The sequence below is a fragment of the Salmo salar genome, chromosome 12 (assembly GCF_965601325.2).
Source record: "Salmo salar chromosome 12, fSalSal1, whole genome shotgun sequence".
In the NCBI taxonomy this organism is placed as follows: Eukaryota; Metazoa; Chordata; class Actinopteri; order Salmoniformes; family Salmonidae; genus Salmo; species Salmo salar.
This window is the reverse complement of record NC_138302.1, coordinates 99,648,262-99,661,271: the sequence shown is the minus strand read 5'-3', so window position 1 is coordinate 99,661,271 and position 13,010 is coordinate 99,648,262. Positions and strand designations below refer to the sequence as shown.

Here is a 13,010-nt window from a genome sequence, read left to right as displayed (position 1 = left end):
TGGTAACCATGGAGGGGACCCTATCTGAAGCCCCCCTGGTAACCATGGAGGGGACCCTATCTGAAGCCCCCCTGTTAACCATGGAGTGGACCCTATCTGAATCACCCCTGGTAACCGTGGAGTGGACCCTATCTGAATCCCCCCTGGTAACCGTGGAGTGGACCCTATCTGAAGCCCCCCTGGTAACCGTGGAGTGGACCCTATCTGAATCCCCCCTGGTAACCATGGAGTGGACCCTATCTGAAGCCCCCCTGGTAACCGTGGAGCAGACCCCGTCTGAATCCCCCCTGGTAACCGTGGAGTGGACCCCATCTGAAGCCCCCCTGGTAACTGTGGAGTGGACCCTATCTGAAGCTGACCTGCCCACAGTGCTTCACTCTTTTCCCCAATTGACTCTAGCTGAGGAGACCCCCTCATACACCTTTAGAGCATTTGAGAGAACCTTAACATCCTCACCCCCTGTAATAAAAACTGTCACGTCCTCTGCATACGCAGACAGTGCTATCATAGAACCCTTCATTACTCCTGGCACAGAGAAACCAGTAAGCCTCGCTCTTAAAAAACAAAGCATTGGTTCAATTGCCAGACAATATAACTGTCCTGAAATTGGGCATCTCTGCCTGATGCCCCTTTGGACGGGGATGGGGCAGCTCAAACCACCCCCCACCTTCACCATACACGAGGCCCCAGCATACAGTAAACTCATCCAAGACAAAAAAAAACATCCCCAAACCCAAAGGCGTTCATTGTTTTGAACAAGTACTGGTGGTCAAATACCTTCTCCTGATCCAAAGAAATAAACCCACATTCACATCAGACAGTTTACAAATGTCTAAAACATATCTTATTAATGGTAGCTCTGTAGCCCTGTAGCCCTGTAGCCCTGTAGCTCTGTAGCCCTGTAGCCCTGTAGCCCTGTAGCTCTGTAGCTCTTTAGCCCTGTAGCTCTGTAGCCCTGTAGCCCTGTAGCTCTGTAGCTCTGTAGCCCTGTAGCCCTGTAGCCCTGTAGCTCTGTAGCCCTGTAGCCCTGTAGCTCTGTAGCTCTGTAGCCTTGGGGTTTGGATGAAGGGGTACAGGTGAACCTTGGGGCTCTGTAGCCTTGGCCTCGGTTGGGTTGAAGATGTACAAGTGAGAAGAACTGGAAGACTTTTATCTAGAGACATACAATACATCTCACAATATGTCTATTATAGCTAGAGGTTATACCAGAGATGCTCTATAATGTTGTCCTAGGCTTTGTTATATTACTGTACGAAGGCAGTGAGGTGAGAGAATGTAATGTCTGCAACGCTTGTGACTGTGCAACGACCCTGTATAAAATACAAGACCACACCATGACCCTGTTTATTAAAATACGAAACCCTTTAACATACAACCATTGCTACTGCTGAGGGGGGAAAAACATGGCTGAGATTTCTGAGCCTATAACGACAATGGAAGGGCCCTTACAGAACTATAATATAGTTTTTTTGGGCAGAAATGCATTCTGGAACATTTAATATGCCTTAATAACAAACTTGTATTCCATCCATAAATACAAATATTTTTTGGGAATTACGAGCCTAGTTGGTTTAACCACGGAAAAAATCAGGAACCTTCCCTCTAGCCATGATTGGTTGAGATAATGGATGGGCTGGACATACTGGGAGATGAGTTTGGATTGGTCTACCATGTAACATGTTTCTGTCTGTAACGTGAGCTGTTCAGTATGTGTTGACAGTCCTTTCTAACCGCGCCGTTTTTGAAAGATACAACGTTAGCCATCGAAAACTACAAAAGTTTAGCTACTTTTCTCAGCAACGTTGATGCCCTGAATGTAGCAGGCGCTATTGACAAAGATCGGTTGGAAAAATGATGGGCTACTTTCTGCAGACTTGACACAACCCTGGCCAAACAAGATGTAGCTACAAACAAAACAGAGTTAAATGGTTCCAGTCTGCCGGGAAGCGTTCATCCATGGATACGGGTAAGAGTCTAGCTACATTTTCCGATATAAGTTTAAAATGTTGTCAAAAATATGTTTTATTGCAAGTTAAAGCATACTGTTAGTTAGCTAGCAAACGTTAGCTTGCTGGCTCTCTAGCTAACGTTACGTGTATGATCTGTGTAGTAATATTATTTGAATCAGAAATCCATTTGTATTGCTAGATATAACCTAATGTTAGCTAGCTAACATCAAACCTAGTTGGTTAGCTTTAGCTACCTGCAGATTAATACTACAGCTATGACAATGTTTGTATTGATAGTAGTATGAGTTGGTATTATTCCGGTCCATTGTTTAGCTAGCTAGCTACATGTCTAAACAAAAAGACTCCACTTCGGACGGATTATTACATGACCCATCAAATTAGCCAGGTGTATCTGCGGGTGATTACAGCCATCTACAGTATTTCATGAACATGTGAACATGTCTAGACAATAGTGACCCGTCCAGCTAGACGTGGCTGAGGGGGGGTTATGGCATTTATTTCACATGATCAATTTAGACATGTGTGTCTGGGTAAACATCATCTAATAATTATTAAATAATTATACAATATTTTTATCTGGACACTTTCTGTTTTTGATATTATATAAGTAACAATTTCAGTGTACCGTTTACATCTTCTGTATCTTGTGCATGTGACAAATAAACATAGATTGTATTTGATATAGTGTCTGTTTAGTACATGGCTTCACATGTGAGTCCTTAAAGAGATGGGTGGACCTAAGGCTTAAGAGAGTGTGAACGATGCTGAATGGGTGTAGAAGATCTCTCCAGTAGGTACCAAAACATTCAAGGGTCTTTTTCTCAAAAGTGGGGTTACAACTTTATGAACTTTACTTTCCCAATGTTCCTCAACATACCATTTTGTAGCTCTGAGTCTCTACTTTTATCCAATGTAAAAAACACAATTGCAAATGTTGCTACATAAGACTGAATCAGACATTCTCCCATCATTGGAGAGAAAGACAAACCAATGATGAGACTATGGAAAACAAACGAACAGCAATAGCATCAGGGGAGAGTGGGGTATGTTGAGCCAAAGGGGTAAGTTGAATCACTCTTGTTTCTGGGAAACCATACACAAAATTAATAATTTAAACAAATATTTAGGAAAAGGTAATCAATTCATGGAGACTGTGAAGGAAGAAACCACATGGAAAAAGTGGTAGGCAAGTTAGATCCCCCCAAAAAAATTTCCCCAAGTCAAAATGGTGGATATAGAACTGACCCTGGATATAGAACTGACCCTGTTTATAGAACTGACCCTGGATATAGAACTGACCCTGGATATAGAACTGACCCTGTTTATAGAACTGACCCTGGATATAGAACTGACCCTGGATTTAGAACTGACCCTGGATATAGAACTGACCCTGTTTATAGAACTGACCCTGTTTATAGAACTGACCCTGGATAAGAACTGACCCTGGATATAGAACTGACCCTGGATATACAACTGACCCTGGATATAGAACTGACCCTGTTTATAGAACTGACCCTGGATATAGAACTGACCCTGGATATAGAACTGACCCTGGATATAGAACTGACCCTGTTTATAGAACTGACCCTGTTGATAGAACTGACCCTGGATATAGAACTGACCCTGGATTTAGAACTGACCCTGGATATAGAACTGACCCTGTTTATAGAACTGACCCTGGATATAGAACTGACCCTGGATTTAGAACTGACCCTGGATATAGAACTGACCCTGGATATAGAACTGACCCTGGATATAGAACTGACCCTGTTGATAGAACTGACCCTGGATATAGAACTGACCCTGGATATAGAACTGACCCTGGATATAGAACTGACCCTGGATATACAACTGACCCTGGATATAGAACTGACCCTGTTTATAGAACTGACCCTGGATATAGAACTGACCCTGGATATAGAACTGACCCTGGATATAGAACTGACCCTGGATATAGAACTGACCCTGGATATACAACTGACCCTGGATATAGAACTGACCCTGTTTATAGAACTGACCCTGTTTATAGAACTGACCCTGGATATAGAACTGACCCTGGATATAGAACTGACCCTGGATATAGAACTGACCCTGGATATAGAACTGACCCTGGATATAGAACTGACCCTGTTTATAGAACTGACCCTGGATATAGAACTGACCCTGTTTATAGAACTGACCCTGGATATAGAACTGACCCTGGATATAGAACTGACCCTGGATATAGAACTGACCCTGTTTATAGAACTGACCCTGGATATAGAACTGACCCTGGATATAGAACTGACCCTGTTCATTGTGTTTTTCGTGTGTTTAAAAAAAAAAGAATACTATTTTGATAGTGAACGGTTGGGAAGGGCTTGTTCAGCATTTCACTAAAAAACTACAACTTGGAACGTCCAGAGCGACACACTTTACTTGGTCAGAAAAAGAAGCTAGAGACATTTCAAGTTGACACAACATTTTTGCACAGAAGCGGCACTCAAGATCACAGATGTACTCACCACGTAGAGTTGCTTCCACGAGAGGGCCCATTCCTGCAGAGTGGAGGTCACCTCCGTCACGATGGGGTCTTCCAGCGATACCACTGTCTCATACTGCCTGTAGAACACACACAGTAAGTTAAGTAAAAACTCTTTGAAACTAGTTGTTGAGATCGCTTGTGTCTGTCTGTGTCTTGTGTATATCTGGACATAGGAACCCCCCCCCCCCCCCCCCCCCCGCCCCGCCCACCCACACACACACACACACACAAAGATGCTTAACCACACAGCATCAACATGGGGAGTGTGTGTGTGTGTGTGTGTGTGTGTGTGTGTGTGTGTGTGTGTGTGTGTGTGTGTGTGTGTGTGTGTACATGTTTAGATACCTGACATGCTGTCAACGTGTTTCTATCTAAACCCAACAGACTATTATAGTCTAGGACTCCCTCCTAAATCATTCAGTAGTCAGACGTTTTAAAATGGCTTTGTCAAAAACCCAAACAAACTGCCATTCTACAGCTCTCACAGCACTAAAATCCCACAGCCTAACCCCCTCCCATCTCCTCACTCTCTCTCTGTCCCCCAGCCTAACCCCCTCCCACCTCCTCTCTCTCTCTCTGTCCCCCAGCCTAACCCCCTCCCTCACTGCCCAACCCCCTCCCTCACAGCCTAACCCCGTCCCATCTCCTCACTCTCTCTCTGTCCCCCAGCCTAACCCCCTCCCTCACAGCCTAACCCCCTCCCTCACAGCCTAACCCCCTCCCATCTCCTCACTCTCTCTCTCTGTCCCCCAGCCTAACCCCCTCCCTCACTGCCTAACCCCCTCCCTCACAGCCTAACACCCTCCCTCACAGCCTAACCCCCTCCCTCACAGTCTAACCCCCTCCCATCTCCTCACTCTCTCTCTGTCCCCCAGCCTTACCCCCTCCCTCACAGCCTAATCCCCTCCCTCACAGCCTAACCCCCTCCCATCTCCTCACTCTCTCTCTGTCCCCCAGCCTAACCCCCTCCCTCACTGCCTAACCCCCTCCCTCACAGCCTAACACCCTCCCTCACAGCCTAACCCCCTCCCATCTCCTCACTCTCTCTCTGTCCCCCAGCCTAACCCCCTCCCTCACAGCCTAACCCACTCCCTCACAGCCTAACCCCCTCCCTCACAGCCTAACCCCCTCCCACCTCCTCTCTCTCTCTCTCTGTCCCCCAGCCTAAACCCCCTCCCTCACAGCCTAACCCCCTCCCATCTCCTCTCTCTCTCTCTGTCCCCCAGCCTAACCCCCTCCCTCACAGCCTTACCCCCTCCCTCACAGCCTAACCCCCTCCCTCACAGCCTAACCCCCTCCCTCACAGCCTAACCCCCTCCCTCACAGCCTAACCCCCTCCCATCTCCTCTCTCTCTCAATTCTCAATTCAATTCAAGGGGCTTTATTGGCATGGGAAACATATGTTAACATTGCCAAAGCAAGTGAAGTAGATAATATACACAAGTTGAATAAACAATCAATTGAACAGTAAACATTACACTCATAGAAGTTACAAAATAATGTTGTAATGATGTACAAATGGTTAAAGTACAAAAGCAAAAATAAATAAGCATAAATATGGGTTGTATTTACAATGGTGTTTGTTCTTCACTGGTTGACATTTTCTTGTGGCAACAGGTCACAAATCTTGCTGCTGTGATGTCACACTGTGGTATTTCACCCAGTAGATATGGGAGTTTATCAAAATCGGGTTTGGTTTCGAATTCTTTGTGAATCTGTGTAATCTGAGGGAAATATGGTCTCTAATATGGTCATACATTGGGCAGGAGATTAGGAAGTGCAGCTCAGTTTCCACCTCGTTGTGTGGGCAGTGTTGCACCATAGCCTGTCTTCTCTTGAGAGCCAGGTCTGCCTACGGCGGCCTTTCTCAATAGCAAGGCAATGCTCACTGAGTCTGTACATAGTCAAAGCTTTCCTTAGATTTGGGTCAGTCACAGTGGTCAGGTATTCTGCCACTGTGTACTCTCTGTTTAGGGCCAAATAGCATTCTAGTTTGCTCTGTTTTTTTGTTAATTCTTTCCAACGTGTCAAGTAATTATCTTTTTGTTTTCTCATGATTTGTTTGGGTCTAATTGTGTTGCTGTCCTGGGGCTCTGTGGGGTCTGTTTGTGTTTGTGAACAGAGCCCCAGGACCAGCTTGCTTAGGGGACTCTTCTCCAGGTTCATCTCTCTGTAGGTGATGGCTTTGTTATGGAAGGTTTGGGAATCGCTTCCTTTTAGGTGGTTGTAGAATTTAACGTCTCTTTTCTGGATTTTGATTATTAGCGGGTATCGGCCTAATTCTGCTCTGCATGCATTATTTGGTGTTTTACGTTGTACACAGAGGATATTTTTGCAGGACTCTGCATGCAGAGTCTCCATTTGGTGTTTGTCCCATTTTGTGAATTTTTGGTTGGTGAGCGGATCCCAGACCTCACAACCATAAAGGACAATGGGTTCTATAACTGATTCAAGTATTTTTAGCCAGATCCTAATTGGTATATCACATTTTATGTTCCATTTGATGGCATAGAAGGCCCTTCGTGGAATTTGTATTTGTGGACATGGCGACTGGACATTTTTTTGGAACACCATTATTTTGGTCTTACTGAGATTTACTGTCAGGGCCCAGGTCTGTGCAGAATCTGTGCAGAATCTGTGCAGAAGATCTAGGTGCTGCTGTAGGCCCTCCTTGGTTGGTGACAGAAGCACCAGATCATCAGCAAATAGTAGACATTTGACTTCAGATTCTAGTAAGGTCAGGGCCGGGTGCTGCAGACTGTTCTAGTGCCCTCGCCAATTCATTGATATATATGTTGAAGAGGGTGGGGCTCAAGCTGCATCCCTGTCTCAGCCCACGGCCCTGTGGGAAGAAATGTGTGTGTTTTTTGCCTATTTTAACCCCACACTTGTTGTTTGTGTACATGGATTTTATAATGTCGTATGTTTTACCCCAACACCACTTTCCATCAATTTGTATAGCAGACCTCATCCCAAATTGAGTCAAAGACTTTTTAGAAATCAATAAAGCATGAGAAGACTTTGCCTTTGTTTTGGTTTGTTTGTCAATTAGGGTGTGTAGGGTGAATACGTGGTCTGTCGTACGATAATTTGATAAAAAGCCAATTTGACATTTGCTCAGTACATTGTTTTCACTAAGGAAATGTACGAGTCTGCTGTTAATGATAATGCAGAGGATTTTCCCAAGGTTGCTGTTGACACATATCCCACGGTAGTTATTGGGGTCAAATTTGTATCCACTTTTATGGATTGGGGTGATCAGTCTTTGGTTCCAAATATTAGGGAAGATGCCCGAGCTAAGGATGATGTTAAAGAGTTTTAGTATAGCCAATTGGAATTTGTTGTCTGTATATTTGATCATTTCATTGAGGATACTATCAACACCACAGGCCTTTTTGGGTTGGAGGGTTTGTATTTTGTCCTGTAGTTCATTCAAGGTAATTGGAGAATCCAGTGGGTTCTGGTAGTCTTTAATAGTTGAATCTAAGATTTGTTTCATCATGTATATGTTTTTGTTGTTTGTTCTATGTTATAGAACCTAAACAATTGGAGAAGTGGTTTACCCAGACATCTCCATGTTGGATAGATAATTCTTCATGTTGTTGTTTGTTTAGTGTTTTCCAATTTTCCCAGAAGTGGTTAGAGTCTATGGATTCTTCAATTACATTGAGCTGATTTCTGACGTGCTGTTCCTTCTTTTTCCGTAGTGTATTTCTGTATTGTTTTAGTGATTCACCATAGTGAAGGCGTAGACTCAGGTTTTCTGGGTCTCTATGTTTTTGGTGGGACAGGTTTCTCAATTTCTTTCTTAGGTTTTTGCATTCTTCATCAAACCATTTGTCGTTGTTGTTCATTCTTCGGTTTTCTGTTTGACATTTTTAGATTTGATAGGGAAGCAAAGAGGTTAGATATAATGTTTAGGTTTTCTACTGCCAGGTTTACACCTTCACTATTACAGTGGAACGTTTTGTCCAGGAAGTTGTCTAAAAGGGATGGAATTTGTTGTTGCCTAATTGTTTTTTGGTAGGTTTCCACACTACATTCCTTCCATCTATAGCATTTCTTCATATTACTCAGTTCCTTTGGCTTTGATGCCTCATAATTGAGTATTGCTCTGTTCAAGTAGACTGTGATTTTGCTGTGGTCTGATAGGGGTGTCAGTGGGCTGACTGTGAACGCTCTGAGAGACTCTAGGTTGAGGTCAGTGATAAAGTAGTCTACAGTACTACTGTCAAGAGATGAGCTATAGGTGTACCTACCATAGGAGTCCCGTCGAAGCCTACCATTGACTATGTACATACCCAGCGTGCGACAGAGCTGCAGGAGTTGTGACCCGTTTTTGTTGGTTATGTTGTTGTAGTTGTGCCTAGGGGGGCATATGGGGGAGGGAATGCTGTCACCTCCAGGTAGGTGTTTGTCCCCCTGTGTGCTGAGGGTGTCAGGTTTTTGTCCAGCTCTGGCATTTAGGTCGCCACAGACTAGTACATGTCCCTGGGCCTGGAAATTATTGATTTCTCCCTCCAGGATGGAGAAGCTGTCTTCATTAAAGTATGGGGATTCTAGTGGGGGGATATAGGTAGGATGGAGAAGCTGTTCATTAAAGTATGGGGATTCTAGTGGGGGATATAGGTAGGATGGAGAAGCTGTTCATTAAAATTTGGGGATTCTAGTGGGGGATATAGGTAGGATGGAGAAGCTGTCTTCATTAAAGTATGGGGATTCTAGTGGGGGGATATAGGTAGGATGGAGAAGCTGTTCATTAAAATATGGGGATTCTAGTCGGGGATATAGGTAGGATGGAGAAGCTGTTCATTAAAATATGGGGATTCTAGTGGGGGGATATAGGTAGGACACAGGAGGACATTTTTCTCTGATGAGATTATTTCCTTTTGAATTTCTAGCCAAATGTAAAATGTTCCTGTTTTGATGAATTTAACAAGAGTGAGTTAGGTCTGCTCTATACCAAATTAGCATACCCCCTGAGTCCCTTCCCTGTTTCACACCTGGTAGTTTGGTGGATGGGACTACCAGCTCTATGTAACCTAGAGGGCAACCAGTGGGTCCATCTCCTCTTTACCATGTTTCTTGTAGGATGACAATGTCTGTATTTACGATTTGTTTCATGAAGTCCAGGTTCCTGCTCTTTATGCCAAAGGCGGATGACCTCAGGCCTTGGATATTCCAGGATGAGATGGTGAAGGCTTTGTGTTCCATAGAGTGTCTGTTGTTGTTGGTTGTGTGGTTTGGTCTCAGGCCAGTAAGTGTGAGCAGAGCCTGCTGAGCATCTGGTACATGCCATTGGCTTGGGCTAGTGTAAGAGTGGGGGTTGGGCCTGTTTGCCTGCTCACGGCCTGGGCGTGTGGGTGACTTCCATATTGAGGCCCTCTTTGTGGGAGTGGGGGGCATGGGGTGGGCAGGAGGGGCATAGGTCTGATCTGAAGCGGCCTAAATGGGGTATGGGCATGGTTTACTTGAGGGGGGGGGGGGGTGTTGATTGGTTGGGGTGGGGGTGTGGATGTAGCTGGTGGTGTTGTGGTCTGGATGTAGGTCCTCTCAGCGTGGGTCCTCTATGTGTAGGTCCTCTCAGCGTGGGTCCTCTATGTGTAGGTCCTCTCAGCGTGGGTCCTCTATGTGTAGGTCCTCTCAGCGTGGATCCTCTATGTGTAGGTCCTCTCAGCGTGGGTCCTCTATGTGTAGGTCCTCTCAGCGTGGGTCCTCTATGTGTAGGTCCTCTCAGCGTGGGTTCTCTATGTGTAGGTCCTCTCAGCGTGGGTCCTCTATGTGTAGGTCCTCTCAGCGTGGGTTCTCTATGTGTAGGTCCTCTCAGCGTGGGTCCTCTATGTGTAGGTCCTCTCAGCGTGGGTCCTCTATGTGTAGGTCCTCTCAGCGTGGGTCCTCTATGTGTAGGTCCTCTCAGCGTGGGTCCTCTATGTGTAGGTCCTCTCGGCGTGGGTCCTCTATGTGTAGGTCCTCTCAGCGTGGGTCCTCTATGTGTAGGTCCTCTCAGCGTGGGTTCTCTATGTGTAGGTCCCAAAGGTCTGGGAGAGTGTCTCGCTGGTCTGGGCAGGGTGTCTATTGATCTGTTGCTCCTGTGTGAGGTGTTGTGGTGGGTAGTGTGGATGTGTCTGGTGGTGTTGGGGTGGGTAGTGTGGATGTGTCTGGTGGTGTTGGGGTGGGTAGTGTGGATGTGTCTGGTGGTGTTGGGGTGGGTAGTGCGGATGTGTCTGGTGGTGTTGGGGTGGGTAGTGTGGATGTGTCTGGTGGTGTTGGGGTGGGTAGTGTGGATGTGTCTGGTGGTGTTGGGGTGGGTAGTGTGGATGTGTCTGGTGGTGTTGTGGTGGGTAGTGTGGATGTGTCTGGTGGTGTTGGGGTGGGTAGTGTGGATGTGTCTGGTGGTGTTGGGGTGGGTAGTGTGGATGTGTCTGGTGGTATTGGGGTGGGTAGTGTGGATGTGTCTGGTGGTGTTGGGGTGGGTAGTGTGGATGTGTCTGGTGGTGTTGGGGTGGGTAGTGTGGATGTGTCTGGTGGTGTTGGGGTGGGTAGTGTGGATGTGTCTGGTGGTGTTGGGGTGGGTAGTGTGGATGTGTCTGGTGGTGTTGGGGTGGGTAGTGTGGATGTGTCTGGTGGTGTTGGGGTGGGTAGTGTGGATGTGTCTGGTGGTGTTGCGTTGGGTAGTGTGGATGTGTCTGGTGGTGTTGTGGTGGTGGGTAGTGTGGATGTGTCTGGTGGTGTTGTGGTGGGTAGTGTGGATGTGTCTGGTGGTGTTGTGGTCTGGGCAGGGAGTCTATTGATCTGTTGTCCTGTGTGAAGTGTTGGGGCTGCATGTGAGAGCGATGTCCTTTAGAGTCCGGGCGAAGGTGGGCACTGCTGCCTTGTATAGGTGGACCTGGTCATAGAGGCTGTTCAAGTCCAGGGTGGAGTGGTGGGCCAGGAAAACATTTGGTTTTGAGGCACAGTCACGGGAAATACTTGTGTTTACCCGCTGTATGGTAGCAGGGTGGAAGTCTTTTCGTGGTAGCAGGGTGGAGATAACCACTTGTGCGTTGGGGAAAGTAGAAGAAGCTTTTTCTATCACTCCCTTCAGTGCTGTGGCCACCCTTTCCTGCGTGTTCTCAGGTTGTTTGTGCCTGTGTGTATTATTATGTGGCTGGGTGACCCTAATTGATCCTCAGACAGAAGGTCTAGGGCACGCTGGGTCTTTGGACACCAGAGTTTAGTTTATTGTATATATTTCCCATTTGAGACCATAAGGAGTACAATCTGTGTCTTGTGTATGTCCTCAGTGGGTGTGGGGGGGTTGTCAGGAGGGCTGACAGGGGGAGGGGCTCAGAGGGGGTGAGATCCCCTGGGCTTAGCATTCTTCATTTTTCTGTTCTGCTGTGATGTCAACACTATGGTCAGGGTCTGGTGGGGACTGTTCTGCTGTGGTGTCAACACTATGGTCAGGGTCTGGTGTGGACTGTTCTGCTGTGATGTTAACACTATGGTCAGGGTCTGGTGTGGACTGTTCTGCTGTGGTGTTAACACTATGGTCAGGGTCTGGTGTGGACTGTTCTGCTGTGGTGTTAACACTATGGTCAGGGTCTGGGGTGGACTGTTCTGCTGGCTTACATTTTTACATTTTAGTCATTTAGCAGACACACTTATCCAGAGCAACTTACAGTAGTGAATGCATACATTTCATACATGTTTTTTTTCTTCTTCCGTACTGGTCCCCCGTGGGAATCGAACACACAACCCTGGCATTGCAAACACCATGCTCTACCAACTGAGCCACACAGGACCACCACACCACCACACTCTAGTGTTCTCTGTCACACACCACCCCCTCTCCCTCTCCTCCAGCAGTCTGATCCTCTCCTCCATCCCCCTCACCCTCTCCTCCATCCCCCTCACCCTCTCCTCCAGCAGTCTGATCCTCTCCTCCATCCCCCTCACCCTCTCCTCCAGCAGTCTGATCCTCTCGCTCCATCCCCCCTCTCCCTCTCCTCCATCCCCCCTCACCCTCTACTCCAGCAGTCTGATCCTCTCCCTCCATCCCCCCTCTCCCTCTCCTCCATCCCCCTCACCCTCTCCTCCATCCCCTCACCCTCTCCTCCAGCAGTCTGATCCTCTCCCTCCATCCCCCCTCTCCCTCTCCTCCATCCCCCTCACCCTCTCCTCCATCCCCCTCACCCTCTCCTCCATCCCCCTCACCCTCTCCTCCAGCAGTCTGATCCTCTCCTCCATCCCCCTCAACCTCTCCTCCATCCCCCTCAACCTCTCCTCCATCCCCCTCACCCTCTCCTCCATCCCCCTCTCCCTCTCCTCCATCCCCCTCACCCTCTCCTCCATCCCCCTCACCCTCTCCTCCATCAACCCTCACCCTCTCCTCCAGCAGTCTGATCCTCTCCTCCATCCCCCTCACCCTCTCCTCCCTCCCCCTCACCCTCTCCTCCCTCCCCCTCACCCTCTCCTCCAGCAGCCTGATCCTCTCCTCCATCCCCCTCACCCTCTCCTCCATCCCCCCTCAACCT

General features: G+C 47.3%; 1 protein-coding gene across 1 annotated transcript in view; it reads right to left on the bottom strand.

The window, feature by feature from the left end:
- The window catches only part of LOC106566212 (dedicator of cytokinesis protein 3), a 401,791-nt gene that overhangs the window by 229,022 nt on the left and 159,759 nt on the right, over nucleotides 1–13,010 (bottom strand). Inside the window, exon 5 of the mRNA XM_045691962.2 lies at nucleotides 4,475–4,571. Within this exon, the coding sequence (XP_045547918.2) occupies nucleotides 4,475–4,571 (97 nt within the window). The remainder of the gene's footprint in view (nucleotides 1–4,474; nucleotides 4,572–13,010) is intronic.